Raw genomic sequence first — 16,894 nt, forward strand, 5'->3', positions numbered from 1 at the left:
ACAGTCAGGCATACTCCAATTTCAAACCTGGCTGTTTCCTCAGTGATTTGCATAAGTCGATATATTAATTGCTGATCCTTCACTGCTGACAAAGCAGTGTGCTGCTTCTGGAAGTTCACGATGAAACCAAAGGAATCACAGTAAGATGAGCCTCAGAAGCTTAAAGCATCACATTTTTGTTTTTTTAGCATTTTCTCTTGAAGGCATCTGAAAATCACCTAAACCTTTGCAGTAATGGCTACAATTCCCCAAACTTCCAACACAGCATCTTACAATCACTTCTTTAAAGCTGAGTTTGAAAGCCAACCGAGTAGCCCAGTAACACACCACATCGGGTGCAAATTCATCAGCCATCAATCCGTAATTCCTATGTATCCCCAAGTACCTTACTTATGTGTCATACTACCCACCATTTATCGTTTACACCTGGCATAGTTAACTCAGACCTTTTCATGTGCCACCGTTCCACACTGGCCTCCCTGGACCCTTTGGGCAACTTCTGCCCAACTAGAGCAGATCTCCAATCCCCCTGTCTGGCAGTGTGCGTGCTCTGGGCTTGGGAGTTTCTTTTTGCCCAGGAAGCAACGACCCACTGAATGAAGCAATGCTTTTGCAGGCCTTTCAGCACGGCAGAGCAGTGAAAAAAGGCAAAGACTGGGAATCCCTCTTTAACTACTGCCCCCCAGCAAGTTACTATCTTTGAGATAAATTGTGATGCTCCATGTTAGGGCACAATGAAGCTCAGAGGCAAGCAGGCCAAGTCCACAGTGCCAATATCCCATTTCCCTTGCAGGCCAGTTCTTTTGAGTAACACATACTAGCCGCAAGTTCAGCAGAGAGATAACGGTCCTTTTCAAGGCAGAGGTGCTATGAAATAAAGAGTCAATTAAAGGATTGTTTTTAGTAACTCACTTCAATGCATACCATCAAAAGATTGTGTGCAAACGTATGTACTTTCTGCATTTCACGGAAGTAAAACATGTATAAAAGGAAACAGATTTTCTGGAGAAGACCATTTTATTTTAACAAATAGATGAGTCTTTATGATGAACTGGAGGCTGCAACAGCTGCTCTCTTGGGCTTCGGTGTGGTTCCCTCACGGAATCCATTCCTACAAGTAGAAATACAGTTACCACTTTTTGAAAGGATGATTCCAGGTTATTTTCTAAAATGTAATTTTACAGATCAAGTTCACCAGCTTTTTTTCAGCTTGTCTCAGTAATGCACTGAAATCACTATGGAGTTCATATGTTCAGACATTTTTAATAAGAAACATCTTGTTAACAAGTGTTTGGAATACACAGTATGGTTTTCACTCTCTTCTGCTAAAGTAAATTTGACTTCTTCAAACAGGAAGATTTCAGAAACTGAGTGAACACTGCAAGACTGCTTAGCACATCTGCTGAAGGAATGTCTTGCTTTGCGTACCTACTAAGCAACTCAGCAAAAGACTTCACATTTGTGAAGGGCAAGTCAGTTTCTTACAGAAATCCTCTAATCCTCCAACTAGAGATTAAGACAGGCATGACAAAAGAAGAGTTGGCCCCAAGCTTGCTTTGGGAGATGACATTTCTACTTCAGCAGCAGCCAGTGGAAAGCAGGCTACAGCTGCACACTGCAAAGCATTTTGTGACTGCTGCTGAAAAAGACTCTGCTCACCAGAACAGATCACTGGATCTCAACTACGCAGACTTGGGATTTAAGAGACTCCTACTTTTCACTATTAAATCCAATCTACATTTTTACGACAAGACTCTTGAATTACTTTGTATTTTTCATCCACCTTTCTTGTCTATTAGGCCAGAAGCTACAGAGCTCAAACAAAATAATTTCTTAAAGATTCTAACAGTACACTATCCCCACCATTACCTTACAATTCAAAGCTCTGTAACAAGTTTTAGAAACCTGTAACTCAGAATCTGATGTTATAAGTACTTACTGCTAACTGAACTCCAACTAAGAGTGACTACTGAAGTCATTCCAGTCCTGAGTTCTTTTTTGTGGGCAGAAGGGACTGGAATGCATTTCAAGACTTGTCTCTTAGAAAAACGCACACTTCAGCACAACTGACAATTTAATTGACTCACAAATGGAGGCAATACTACACAAACCATATCTTTTAAAACGTGGGCACTTACTACCATAACCTCTATGTTCTGTACTACGTACACCTAATAGAAACATCAGAGTTTGTTATACACCCTGTGCACTAACAGGGAGTGAGTTTTGTTATCCTGAAAAGAATACGCAGCCAGTTATATAAGGCATCATTTATTTAATGATATGGTCTTCTTTAAGAAGACCATACCACACTAAATATATAAAAGTATACTAGATAAATAAAAATGCTAACTTTGAATGATGAATTTTATAATTAAGTGATATCTATGCGGGATTCACCACACTGGTTTGTAATAAAGTGTTATACCTGAATCGACGGTAGACCTTTTTCAGGTGCCTCATGCGACCAGTACCAGTGGTGTTGCGTCTTTTAGCCTTTGCACTCCAGTTATCTAAAACATACAAGTTACTGTTACTCATCTGTACCACATAATCAAGTTGCAGATTACATTTGTATAGCACAATTATTCAATCTGACAGAAGAAAAAACAATCATTATAAATTAAGTCAGTTTCCATGTAGTAATACTGCATGTTAGTTAAAATACAGTTGAATATGCAGTAATTTGAAAAAAGCTCCAAGCACTGCAAGATGACACAGTATTTCACCTTGGTTGGAAGACTACTGAAGAAGACAAAGGAGCACAGGTTTTTAACTCAAGTCAGTTAAAAGTCTGTTACTTACACTTTCTCTTACGCTTAGCAGGGTAACCACATTTCCCACAGGTAGATTTCTGCAGATGGTATGCCTTGGACCCACATCGGCGACACAAGGTGTGTGTCTTATTTCGTCGCTTACCAAATGACGATGTACCCTTCGTCTGAAAAGCATTTCAAGACATGGCACGTTAAAAATATCACTAGCACTTACAAGTTATGTAACTAGAGAAGAATTAGCTCCTCTAAAAATCCACAAAGTCCAATAAACACGTCAGAGGCACGCTGAACTCTGAAACACCAACTCAGTTTCGCCTATGGGTAGCCTCCATTTTTACAAGTCATTTCCTTATGCCTCCCGCCGCCCTGAGCTGAAATAAAAGGAAGGCACCGAGCGATTACCTCCGGCTCTCTTCTCCTCTCCACCAAGCTCCGCACTGATAAATACTGAACTACTCTTTCCTGAAGAAAGGCGATTGCTTCGCGTAGATAAGCCGCACACTCACCACAAGAGCTTTGGTGACCAAAGCCCCTCTTGCTACGTTATGCGTACTGTTGCCTCAGCCACGGGGAGGGCGCCGGCCGAACCGCAGCAAGCACAGCAGACATCCCGAAGCAGACCCCAGAGGCATCCGACGGGAGCACGGCCCCGCACCCCGCCACAGGCTCCCCGCCCGGAACGAGGGAGGCGCCCCGCGACCCCACCCGGCTCAGCAGCGGCCTCCCCGCCAGGCCCAGGCCTAGGCCCCGGCCCCACTGTGGCCGCCCTGTAGCACCGTCCCGCCGCCGAGCCCGGCCTCAGCAGAGCGCAGGGCCGCCCCGCGTCTCAGACGAGGCCGGCTGCCCCGCCGGAGCCCGCGGGGCGGCGGATGGCGGCGGATACCAGTGGATACCCCACACCCGCGCCCCAGCTCTCACCATCTTCGCCGGCCGCCAGCACCAAAGAGGCCGAACCCCGCCCCGCTTCCGCTACGGCCCGACAAGCACTTCCGGGGCGCGACGGCAGCGTTCGGCCCCGCCCGCCCGGCTGCGGCCTATCTGGGCCCGAGCGGTGCCTGACCCTCTCTCCGTGCCGCGGCCCCTTCCCGCCAGGCCTGGCCTGCTGGGACAGGCCGGCCTGCGTCCCGAGTGAGACCCTCGGGGGCCCGGGCCCGGGAAGCTCGGTTGTTCCCGGTGGCAGACACCAAAACTGGTGAGTGGGTGTCGCAGTGTGTCCTAGGCTGCGGTCCGGCTGCACCTGGCAATAACGGCTGAGGGGTGTCTGTGTGTAGGTGTGTCTCTGCCCGGTAAATAAAACGTTCAGTGCACCTAAGCTGCCCTACTGGCACATCATTTTAACTCTAATGCTGCTTCTCTGCATTCAGAGGTGCCTACAGCTCTGCTTCAGGCTACACAGTCAAGTCCTGGCCCTACTTACGCCTTCAGTGAAAATTATTTTAATGAATGAAATTCAGGGACAGGGTACTCTTGGCTGTAATACGTAGTTTTAAAATAGGCAGGTCCTCCTGCGCTCTCTGCTTGTCACTGTCCCCCCCGGACCCTCCCCACCACCTGGCCTTCTGCCTGCAGTCAAAAGCATCACAATGGACATCGTTAATGCCAAATCGGTTTTTATTCAGATGCACCATTTAAATTCTCACATGCCAGCCTACCATGCATCTTCAGTAGACTCACAATCTATATACAATTTTATCTTACAAGCACTAATTTGGAGAGAATAACGTACAAATTGAAGAAATTTGTGTTTGTCTTATCACTGGTTCAACACCTTGTCGTCTCAAACAAAGCCAGAAATTGATGATAAAGGCAGTTTATTTATCCTTGATTGTAGAATTATATAACCTTGTGTTAACAGCTCTTGGTAAAGTATGTATTTATCTGGCAGGCTAGATTGATCTCCTTTTGCTTCTGGTTCACTGACCAAAAATGCAGTTACTCCAAAGTACAGGTGTCTGGGCCTGCCACATGCCAGCAAACTGTGAGGAACCCTCCCACAATGAACATGTGGACAGTTGAATGCCCGTAACATGGAGCTTATTATCCAGAAAAAGGGGTCATCCCATGGCACAATCCCAAAGCAGTGGAGCTGTGTCTGCTACATTTTCACTCCTGGACAAAGCAGCCTTGTACAATTGTCTCAATGTTATTTTATCCTCATTTGTTTCCTGAGCATGGCCTCTTGCTGAATCCCTTTGGCACTAATTTATGTGCTGGGAGGCTTTTGACCTCTGCTAAGGTTGAGGGATGGGGCAAAAAGCCATTTTGACCTTAGCTGCATTGTTTCCAAACACACAAGGGTGTGGCTCGGGCTGTTCACTCAGCTCTTTCATTTTGATTGGCAATTTGTATCACCGGAATAACACCTAAGGCAGAGGTCTTTGGTCACATTCATTTTACTTCACCTGAAAATCCAGGTACTTAGTCCCGCTGTAGTTAAAGGAGAGAGATAAATGGTTCCAAAGGGTAAATCATCCCATCTTAGGTGTCTGAAGTAGGCTGTAAAAATCATCCTTGGGAGGAACATTCTCATTCCATTAATTCTAACAGGAGCCTAGACAGCCCCCTTAGGCTGGGCACATAGGTGGATGAAGTTAGGTAAAATGTATTTTGCCCTGACTTAATGAAAATATTTCTATGGCAGTTATGTCTTCCTTGCCAAAGAATGAAAAGAGAAAACTCAAATGTCCTATGGATGAAATGCCATACAGAAAAAAAAAAAATCCTAATTAACTCAAGCAGTATGAATACATCCTATAGTCTGGACTGGGTCATATTTCTCCCAGCAACCTTGCTTGTGTCTTTTAACTAGTGCCTCCTTTCCTCTTTCTTTCTCGTTAGATCTCAGAAATCTGGAAGATGCTGTGAAGACATTGGACAGATGCCATGGCAACAGCCTCCAAAGGAAGTGTGTTGGTTTGGCTGCCTGCAAGGATATAGTGCCAGAGGAATTATTCTTGTCCTTCATGGGATAAAAATAATCTTGTTCATTTACTTGTCATCCAACTGGTTAGGGAAGAAAGATTTTTGTTATCGTCATGCAGTTGTCTTTAGTATTCAGGAGCACCGGATACTTTCAGAGTAGGGAATGGCCGGAGTTGTGGCTGACCAAGTATCTCCCAGAAGCTCTTGGCCCTCATGCAGGCCATGGGTGAGGATAGAGTTCACCGCCCATACTGAACTCCAGCCTGCTCAGAACCCGGAGACTCATGTACTGGCACCTGCTGAATGGCACCGTCCTAAATTCAGCACTGACTAACTCACCCTTCTTCTTTGATGCATAGGAAGTAGTCCAAAATTTAGAAGGTGATGCATCTGGATTTCAGGGCTGTCTTTTTGATGTAGGAAACAGCAGTTTGTCACTGCAGCCAGTGTCGCATCACAGCTTCCACACAGCATTTTTGTTCCAGCCAGGGAGCTCCAGTGATGGGAGAAACTTTGTCGTGCCAGCAGACACTGATCCTATTAAGCATCTAGATCAGGGTTTACCGAATACTGTGGAGGTGAGCTCCTTCCTGTATCCCCTAGCACCGTGTTCTGTAGCCTGTCTGATCTGGTTGGGGTTGAAAAACTGAAGCAAAATGCAATGCTGGATGTGCCCATCTGGTTTTTCTTCCACCCCTCTGGGGTACAAGCCCCTCTGCCTCAAGCTGATCCCGTGTAAGGCCCACAGATCTTCCTGACCTCCTTGCTCTGCCCTGCTGAATCACCCACTTGCTAGGCAGCAGAGAGGAAGGTCAGAATGAGCACCAAATAATCTCAATGGCACTTGTTCTGCATAGGTTTGGTGTCGTGCTCCTACATCACACTGTCACCAGGGTGCAGTACAGCCGTACGGTCCCTGATGTGACTGGTGGGATTTGCTCCTTAATAGAGCAGCTGTACTGGTTCTAGGAAACTTGAGCACTGCTGGAACGACTTGTGCAAGGCAAATGCAAGACTGATATCCAAGCAATTTCTGTCTAATGTCATCATATGGCATCACTTATTTGTGCATCCTTTGCACCAGCAGGGATGACTTCCAGGGATAGGAATAGTGAAGATTCAAGCTTTATATGTACTAGAAGCTCGTTGGTGTTTGATACCAATTATTTTCAGAGGTGCAGACAAACTGAAGTCTAAATGTGATCTTTTAGATCACAGGAATGCTTTTCAGTATCCTCTTGGATATTGATCACTTTGACCTAGGTAACAATGTCTCAGGAAGGCTGCAGGAGAACTGAGGAATTAAGGGCAGCATTTTCATGAGGGTCAGTTTGGATGCCTTTGCTTCTGGGTATCGTCTTCATTTGCAGAAGTAAACACCTCGGTTGGAATTAGTGGGGAACACACTACACTGAATATGTGTTACCAAGCAGCCAAAGGAAACCTAACTTTATTTATATGGTATCCAGATTCTTCAGTTTGAAAACTTTCACGTGTGCATTTGAACCAGGAACATTGGTCACCACAAGATGACAGTATAGCTCAACTAAACCTGTTCTCCTAAATAGCTCAGTAAAAACTCCCTAAACAGTAGCAGTAAATTAGGTTAATAAATTGAAAACAATATTATCTGTACAGTTCTTAAATCTCTATGCCAATAACAGAAAATACGAGCAAACATCAATGCGTATGAAAAAGGCTCTTGCATCCTGCTAAGAAAGTAATGATTGTAATACAAAAGCCTTTCTGTTTGTTTGAAATGAAAATGGGTAGCAGAAAATTAAACAGCTGTCACTAACTTATGAAATTGCCTGTTAAAATATAGTGGAAATAATAAAAAAAATTACAAAAACTCTTTGTATAACAAAGCTTATACAGTGTGTATAAAATACATTTGATATTGTTGCTTCCTGTAGGGAGTCCTGAAAGGGAAGGGAAGAGCCCCTTTATCACAGCTATGTGCTCTTTCCATGCATTCAGAGTCTTCTTTAGCATAAAAACCACCACAAAATACAACCTCACATGTGTCACCCTGAAATCAATGACAGAGTTTAATAACAAAAATCAATTACTCAAACTCACACTAAAGAAAGTCTCTGAGTGTTTTTCTCTATACTGAATTAGAAATTTTCATAGTCAGTCATGCTTTCTATTTATGATGGCATGCATAGGTTTGTACTGATGATCATGTAACATCTTGTCTGCAATGCTCACGAGCAGTGCTCATATAGGTAAGTTATGTCAGAAAAGCAACGTTGTTTTATTACTGCTCCGTAGCGTTGTGCAGAGAGACCGGAGAGCAGCCTTCAGACCACTGCCACATGCCAGGAGGGTGGCACTAGTACCAGGTGGATGACGGTTGAGGCATGACTACCATCACAAACATAGCAGGAGCAAGCGTTCCCCACTCACTTCGTCAGTAGCCTTTAAGCTTTACCTTAAGATAGCTGGGAGGGATCCTGGGTTCTTCCCCGCTAGAAACCCCACTAAAATCTTTCTTTGTCGTTCCATCCAGCTAGAGGAGCAGGGGCAGCATACCTCTGTACAGCAGAGGTACCTACAACCCTGGGACATACCTGTCACACAGTGCAACAGTCTCTTAGGGAATTTTAAAATGTCGCTTTTTTCTTTTTTCTTTTTAATGCTTACACTTAGATACATTACAAGGTTATAGTGCGTTGTTGCACCAAAGCAGTGAGTCTCGGAGGGGCTTTCACTGGCTAGCCTCAAGCTTGCAGAGGTGGTTGCCTGCCAGTTTGGGCTGAGCACCAGAAGGGGTGCACAGGAGAAAGCTGTAAGTTCCTTTACAAGGTGACAGCCATTTTCTTCTCAGTTGTATAACAACTAAATACTGTCTTTTTAGTATTATTTTGATAAAAAGCAACATACATTAATCTTGTTTGGTTTGATGCTGTTGTCTTAAACTTCTGCTGCATTATTCATGCATGAATGTATGCACACACAAGCCTAGAACAAAATTTTCACTGGAGATGCACAAAAAGCATTTGAGCCACCACAGTTCAAAATTGTAGCCTGCATTGCATTCCAGGCCCAGCTTCTAACTACGTTCCCCTTACATTGCAGCAGAAAATATTTTAGTTAGTCATTAGGAAAATTTTTGTACAAGTCCACTGCAAAGCACTGGACTTATTTTCCTTTAGATGGTTCTGGAGTTTTTGAGATAAGACTGGGCAAATGTTTATCTGAAATGGCTTAGGTGTAGTGGATTTTGTAGTGGCGTGGCAAGTAGACTGGATGATCTTCTGAGGTTCCTCCCAGCTGTATTTCTGTGACGCTGTGACTTTATAAATAGAAGCCTCTTGTATAAAGATCCAACTCTCATCTCCCTCACTGTCATATTCTTAGGCAAACACATTTGACCAATTTTATGCTTGGAATAAAAGGTCAGATCTTCATAAATTCTGCGTTCAAATGTTACCTGTTTTTCCCATCATGGTGTTTGGCCAAATAGATGCTATGGCCTCTATCTTACAAACTTGCTTTGCACTGACAGGCCTGCACTTTAAAAGTCTGTCCTTCCTCAGGGTAATGTAGGACTCTCACTTACATTTTCAGCATTATTCTAAAGCATATTAAATCTAAACCAGTTATTATTGAACAAAAGAAATGCTCAGGAAAGGAAGCCATCTTAAGGTTAGATTCAAACAGCTGGCTATCTTGCTTTCTCAGTTTTCTCACTTTTTATGTGGAATTACATGCTTGCCTGTATCTCTGCCATCACATTCCCTCAGGTGTTACTCAGCTATGCCTCAAGTGCATATGTGAATGATTTCACCAGCCATTCCTCAGAACATGACTTGATGTTGTTCTTCTCCCAGAAGTCTTCTGGGTAGCTGAAGAAACGCACATAGATGCCTTACTGTGCTTCCTGTCTCCAAAGTTTACCCGGTAATTCAGTTTTACAAGACTCATCCAGGTTTGGCACCAGTCAGTGCTAAAAGCACTGGTACAGCATGTACGTGGTACAGTGTGTTTTCAAATTTTTCATGTATGTTGCAATTAGAAGTATCCAAGAGTGTGAATAAATACAAAGCTGTGAATATAAGGTGTCTGATTTTCTGTCAGAAATATGTATTTACTTCTCACAAATATTTACGGTTTATACATTTCAAGTCTTTCTTTAGATCTAACATTTAGGGGAAAAATACATATGTCTGCAGTAAAGTGGAAGGTCAGAGAAGAAAACATTGGTGAAAACTGGGGCACTCATTTAATCTGAAAACAGTAAAATAAGCCTTCTATATTATTTGTTATTTATTTACTTTATCTCACATCTCACTTCAGGCATCCTAAAGAATTTACATTTCTCTTGCTCAGGGACTACTACTGCTTTCACTGGTCACTCTGTCCCTTCTCTCAAAATAAAAATATAAGCTCACTTTAAAGTAGAAAAAACCTCTCACTTGTACAGCACTCTTTACCCTGTATGGAATTGTGGGGTTTGCCTTTAATATTTGGATGTGAGACACAAACTGTAAGAAAAAAAGGCTTTGCAGTGAAACGAAGAGGGCAAATGCAAGTTCTATATTTATTGAAGATAAAGCCTGTTTCCCCAGGTAAAATAAGTTTGCCTTCCTTCATCAAAACCACTGTTGCATTTTATTATATTCACCAGCTGAGAACCTTCCCTAAGTACAAATGCTTTGCTAAGAAAGGTCAGCTCAAGTCTGCAGTTACAAATGTTATCTTCTGTTTATTCTGGAATATGTTTTCCCTGTATCAGGCATTTTCAGCTTTCCATTTACTGGAACTGAGGCATATTGTCTCCATCAGCAAATTCCCCTAACATCCATGCACATTTTCCCTCTCATACTACTTCGCTTTAATAAAAATAGAGGACAGAACATTGCGTGGCCTTATTAGTGTGTGCCAAGAGGACATGGGAAAGAAATGGAGCTTTTTGAACTTTTTTCTTATCTGGTCACGATGTGGCTCACGATCCCGTGGCCACAAGACCTAGACTGGACTAGCACATGTAGCACAGCCAGTCTTCTGGAGGGGAGGGCTGCGCACCAGCGGGCAGGGCACAGGGAGATGCTTTACCGGTCTGCCTGCCGAGGCAGCAGCTGTGCAGAGAGGTCTTCCGAAATGTCCGGTCAAGCAGCTCCCATTATTATGATTGGAGCCGTACCTCAGCACCTTTCTGTCTCTGAAAGGCTTGCCTTTGGATGGAGCAGGGCAGACTCAGCTTTATCAGCACTTACGGTGATGGTGGAGAACATGCCAGTACTTAGGATTTTAGATGTGGTTTATCTTATTAATTAGTAGTTGTTAACTAATTGCTGTAAATTAAAAATGGTTTTCAGTTGTGCTTGAACATATGTTAGGGAGAGATGTAGCCTAAAAAGTGGTTGCCTGAGAAGGGAAAAATGCCTGAGGGAATGTTGCACTGTTAAAAGGTCACAAAACTGTGACAAGTCCAAGCCTACTTATTCTGTCTTACTGTATTTTAACAGCAGAAGAAAATGTGGTAACCCTCCAAGCAACAATATTGGTAATTGACTTTTTCAGCTGAGTGTCTCAACCATTTTACAAGTCTGTTATTGACTTCGGTCAAAACCGACCACCAGCCTTTCTCAAGGTGCCTTTCTCATGGCTGATGCATTTTGTATATGGCAGTATTTCCCAGTCCTGGCTTCATTACTGCCTCAGAAGACACAGTGTATAGTTACCAATAAATGGGCAGAGGTGCATACCTCTCATGCCATGAGCCTACACAAAGGAGGAAACAGGAGGCTTCCTTGTCCTTTGCTATCACAAGCCTTACATTTTACATTCTTTCCTTGGAATGATCAGTATTTTTATATCTTTTTTTGTCATTTATAAAAATCTCAAAGCTATTTGCTAGCTCTAAGATGTCTGGACATTGCTATTTGCTGAATACCTTTTCCTAGCTATTACTTGTTCTACAGAACCTCCACCCATATTAGAAACACTGTACTTTTAATCACTCTCATGATGGTATTTCAACCAAATAAGCACAGAGTGGGATGTGTTTAGAGGCTAATTAAGAACAAGTGCCATCTCCAGAAATACAGATTATTTAAAAGATATTAAGTGATATGGTCTCCACTACCAGAAAAAAAAAAATTCCAATTTAGACAACTCCAAATCAACTTTTTTCATACTAATCAAAATTGGTATGTACTGGTAATTGCATGGCTTGATAGGCAGAAATTGTCTGAGAGTTTTATTTCCGGAGATAACAAAGTACCTCATTAATACAGGCACAGAAGGAGATATGTATTCATCCATGCCAGAAAAAATTAAATACATACATATATGTAAAGGGAGAACTTCGACCCTGTGCTTCAGTGCTGCTCCTTTGAACTGAACTGCAAGTACAGATGGAAGCCAGAATAACTCACAACAGGACAGAATGCCCATTTTAAGAGTTTATAAGCTTGTTGTAGAAGATATAACAAATGTTGAGCACACCTAAATTCCTCTGGAGCTCAGGTGAATCCCTGAAACTATATCAGCCCTTTTTTATTACTAGTACGTGTTTTCATTTATTGCAGTCTGATGGTTGTTGTATGCATAGCCAGCCCAGAATCGGGGAGGGCGTAAGTCAACGCTATGTCATTTCTGTTTCTGCGCAGTGCTCTGCATCTCTGTTGCCTCTATGGAAGTTTGCAAAAAGTTACTTTATTTGTTGAACTTTGGTTCCAGCTGGAAGATATCTCCAAAAGCTCATTTCAGAAAGCTTCACAGTAGCAGTTAGGGTTAATTACTGACTTCTCGAGTAAGCTGACAAGATTTTAATGAATTTCAGATGGTCCTAAAATGTTGTAGTTCAAAAAGACATCCTAATAAGATCTGTTTCTTTGAAGTTCTGCCTTCATTTTCTTCTCTAACTCCTTTATAGGAGAGGAATCTTTGTTCCATTTATTGAAAAACATTTTTTAGGTTTTAATTTCAGGATTCTTGTAAATTTTCAGAGGTACACTGATGGATTTTAATGAAAGATTTTTGTTCAAAGTTTGCTGTTTGAAGCATTTTAGTTTTCCAACTAGTTACAATAATAGTTCTAAAATATATAACACGCATACACCACTGATTGAGAAAGAACCAGAAATATAAAAGCATGGGCAAGGTTGCTAATGGCTGATGTTTGACATTCTATTCATTCTGCAAAGAACAATCAGAAAGAGATTGTATTTTGAAAAGCACCAAGACATGAGGCTGAAAGAGACCTTCTGGATCATCGCCTTGAAATACTGAGGTCTCAGGCACTCATAAAAAGCTGCTTATGAATTTATTAAACTGTATGAATTAAACTCATAGTTAAATGATGTAGAAGAATACAAGAAAAAATCAACAAAATCTTAAATTATTGGATACTTGTGAAAAATTGACTTTGTCTGGCTCTGTGGCTCAGTTGCTTGGAACAGGATCTGCAATCGTCTATGTGATTTAACCTCTGATACACCCCTTTATACACTATGTGTAGTTTTGTGACACTATTAAGACAAATGCAATAATACTTCCACTTTAGCCTGTTTCATGTGGCTCTTTCTGTGCTAGCTTATTTAAAGTGCTAAAATCATGAGACCAGCTCTCTGGTTCATTAAATTCACCTGTCTTATGTGTGTGTGAGCGTCTCTGTTGCTGGGCAAGCATGTGAGAGCGTACAGATCTGTTGTAGACACAGTACCTGTGCTTCCACACACAGCTGGCAGGCAAGCTCTCAGGAGAGCTTGTGCAGAAGCCCTGACCCCTGTGAGCAACGTGGGCATGATTTTTGGGTTGAGAGGGACTCAGGGTGGACCTAAGCCTGCTCCCAACCCTCAGCGATGAAGGCCATTGAAAAATCTCACTCACATTTACTATCCATACTTTGGTTGCAGTCATCTCCAAAGACAGGTGGTCTAAATCTTAGCAGGTTTTCAGCCTGAAAGTGGGATATCTCAGGGAGGCAAGTATCAGTAATGGTAGAAATTAAAAATAAATATTCAATCGCAATAAACACCTAAATCTAGCCTATCGATCACTAGATAGGATGGTCAATTTGGACGCTACCATCCTGTCCAGGGAAGTCCTGTGAAGTAGTGAGCAGTGAGTGGGGTGGTCCATATCTGCTAGTCTAGGTTGAGCAGAAGAAGGTTGTGCAAGGTGGTATTCACTGGACTGAGCAGATGCAGTGGCTGGCTGCATCTGCAGGCAGAAGGCTGTCCTGCTGTCCTGCCTCCTCTCACACTTCCCACCACTTTTCCCCCTCTCTCTCTCTGTGGCGGTACATTTTTACCCTCTCCCTGGGCCTGTTGCCCACCAGACCTTCATGGGAGATGATCTCACTCATTAAAACAGCACAAAACCACTCAGATTTTTTTGCTGGATTTATTTTGTTGTTGAAATAAATTAAACCGGTGCACAGAGAGGACCAAAGTGTGCCAAAGCCAGCACTGGATGTGCGGAAGGAACACACAGTGGGCATTGGAAGTGAAAGCAGGAAAAGATGTGGAAAAAACAGAACAGTAACTCACCATTTGGGGCAGTTTCAAGCTGCTAAATTTGCTCACCATGTTTTGCGTCCTAAGATCAGAACCTAACTCTAAAGAACAGTAATTATTTGTTTGCCCAGTGCTGACCTGTGTGTACACACAGGATGAAATGTCTATGCTCTAGACAAGTCTGACTTATTACCTATATGCTACTAAATCTCTGAATTTTCAATTATAATAACATGAGCTCTTCTCTTCCAACCCAGTTCATTCAAACCAGAACTCTCACAGCCCTTGTTTGTTTGGCTTAGTTTCTGCAGCATATGGATTTCGGTATCTAAGGTAATATCCTTCTGTGAAGTCCCATGAGAGAATCATTTGCATTACAGTTAGGACAGCATTAATGCTATTTGACATATTTCATAGAGAGACATCCCAAGGCATTGTCATTAATCCTTGAAACGTGACAAATACATTAAAAGCAAAACAGGCAATTAAAATTCTTTTTAAAAAAAAAAAAAAGTGGGATGGCATTAGCAAACAGAAAGAAATCCAAAACCTCTCCAAGTCAATTTCACAATTTAAAACCGTAATGACAAGATGTTCTTTCTCCACTCAGTTGTCACTGGATCCTTGGCATTTGCAGCAGTCACAGAGCACAGACTGTCTTTAGGGCCATAATACATAATGAACTTGGACAATGAAGACACAAGACTATTTAAAGCTTGGTAAACTATTGAGTAACCTTAGCATCAATTCTATAAAAGGTCTACAGGGAAATATCGCTGATATAATTATATTCTGGCTGACCTTAGTGTGAAGTAGCATACAGACAATACCATTTCATGCTGTCTCCAGACCAGGCAGGACATCATTAGCCCAGCAAGTGAAGCATTGCATTAATCATTCTTGCGCTAGAATTACCATTTGGTGCAAGACAAGAAATGCCTTGCCTTATGGCTAACCCTTTGTGTCTCTCAAACTAATCCTCTTTTACTCCCCTAAAACTTCATTCTTAAGCCTAAAGACAGTTTATTTCTGAATAGACAGTAGAAATGTTTAGCAAGAACTTAAAGTTGCTATGATAAAACACATTTTTGACTGAAAAATGGTTAGTAGATTGTTGCCATTTTCACTAACAGTAAGGGAAAGTTAGCCCCATCTTCTCTGTGAGTTACGCTCTGTCCCTCACTACCGTGCAGTTAGGCGAAGTAACTGGGGAGGTCCCTCAATCAGGCCTTTTATTATAATTTGTGTTACTGTAAAAATGCGTATCAGTCAGACTGGGGCTGTGCTAGGTGCAGCATAGTCCCTTGTCACAAAATTGCAGTGTAAGTAGATTACCATGCAAATCCACGTAATCTTAAGTATCAATAACACACAAAAGTAGGAAACTATCTAAATGGTCCAGAGCCTAAATGCTAAGTAGAAAAAAGTTACTGTAAGTACCCTTGTGAAATGAAAGAAGAATCAACCTTTCAGAGTCCCACTGTTGTAGAGGAGACTGAACATCCATCTTCTGCAAACCAGTGAAGTGCCACAGGACCTGTGGACTTGCAGTCCTAGGAGCCACACAAGTCCAGCTCTAACCTCCCTCTGTTTTGCACCTTGTTGGTTCAGTCTCTTTGCTTTTGTTACTGCTGAAGCCAGGATCAATAAAAAAGTAGGATCCCATTTCCACATGAAAGGCGAAGTCTTTAGGCTGAGGTACCTGAAAATGTGTGCTAAAAGGACTATCATACAGCATCTGCCAAAGCAACATTTTTGTGTTGCTGAAATGCTTCTTGCACAAAGACATTCCTTCAATATAAACTCATTTCAATATGATATCTGTTATTATCAATTATTTTATTCCCCATTAATTAAGAGCAGACACACCCCACACCACACATACTTCCTTTGCTTGTTGTATTTTTCCTCTTTTATGTTTATTTGCATGTTTTGTTTGTGAGAAAATTACAGTATATCTTTATCTTGAGGGTTATTATAGCTAATGATGTACTTACAGAAAGCGAAATAGCTATCTAAGCCATTAAAACAGCTAACTGCAAGATCAGGATATATGTTTGGAGAAATAAAATATTCTTCAGTGTTCCCATATTCTGGGCCAGATTTTAAAGGGCTTAACTCAGTTTTAATCATTTCTTCCATAACCAAATGACTATTGATGATATTGCACAAATCAGTCATAAAACTTAATAGGAGCATGAGGATTTTGATCAAAAGCAGTACAACATGTACAGAAGTGATGAAAGAGCAAGAATTACATTACCAAAGAGCTTCATAGTTACTAAACCTGAAAAGTCTGAAAGGCTCTGGCTTAGCTAAATTGGCTCTGGGGTTGTGACTTCTGAGCAGTGGACATAAGCATCCCTCATATGGATGGAATAATGTGACCCACAGTCCAGGCATCTTCTGAAGGGAAGCAGACCATGCCGACAGAGTGCAGGGTTTAACAGTCACCATATAGTGATTCTGTGACACGAAGCATGTGGTTTTCAGAGGACTGTGCTCAAAATAGATAGAGAAGCTGTGATGTGGTGTGTGAAGAGTTTTCAGACAGGGGACCTGCTTTTCCATGAGGGCTTCATCCAGGCTCCACTAGGATAAAGTAATGGAAATTTCCCCAGCAGTAGCATTTTCTTGGTGTTACTGGAATGGATCAGCTCTGGAAAGTGAACAAAGTCAAAAGAAAAAATAAGAGGACATGGCAGGGTGAGGAAAGGGAAA

The 16,894-nt window shown here is 42.1% G+C and overlaps 1 protein-coding gene and 1 non-coding gene across 2 annotated transcripts; both read right to left on the bottom strand.

Moving 5' to 3' along the window:
• Positions 1–998: 998 nt before the first annotated feature.
• Positions 999–3,824, bottom strand: RPL37 (ribosomal protein L37). Its single transcript, XM_054810283.1, has 4 exons — positions 3,696–3,824; positions 2,806–2,941; positions 2,429–2,513; positions 999–1,111 (listed from the first exon to the last, which is right to left on the bottom strand). Exons 1-4 carry the CDS (start codon positions 3,696–3,698, stop codon positions 1,042–1,044), a joined length of 294 nt encoding a protein of 97 aa, XP_054666258.1. The 5' UTR covers positions 3,699–3,824; the 3' UTR covers positions 999–1,041.
• Positions 1,208–1,290, bottom strand: LOC129199995 (small nucleolar RNA SNORD72). Its single transcript, XR_008574787.1, has one exon. It is a non-coding gene; the product is annotated as a small nucleolar RNA SNORD72 (small nucleolar RNA).
• Positions 3,825–16,894: the final 13,070 nt, after the last annotated feature.

The sequence above is a fragment of the Grus americana genome, chromosome Z (assembly GCF_028858705.1).
Source record: "Grus americana isolate bGruAme1 chromosome Z, bGruAme1.mat, whole genome shotgun sequence".
Lineage (NCBI taxonomy): Eukaryota > Metazoa > Chordata > Aves > Gruiformes > Gruidae > Grus > Grus americana.

Bases quoted from the DNA above. Each gene is read 5' to 3' on its own strand.
- RPL37 (XM_054810283.1), bottom strand. The intron at 2,514-2,805 runs GTAAGTAACAGA...TGTATGTTTTAG, and splicing joins TGCTAAGCGTAAGAGAAAGT to ATAACTGGAGTGCAAAGGCT. The intron at 1,112-2,428 runs GTATAACACTTT...TTCTACTTGTAG, and splicing joins AAGGTCTACCGTCGATTCAG to GAATGGATTCCGTGAGGGAA.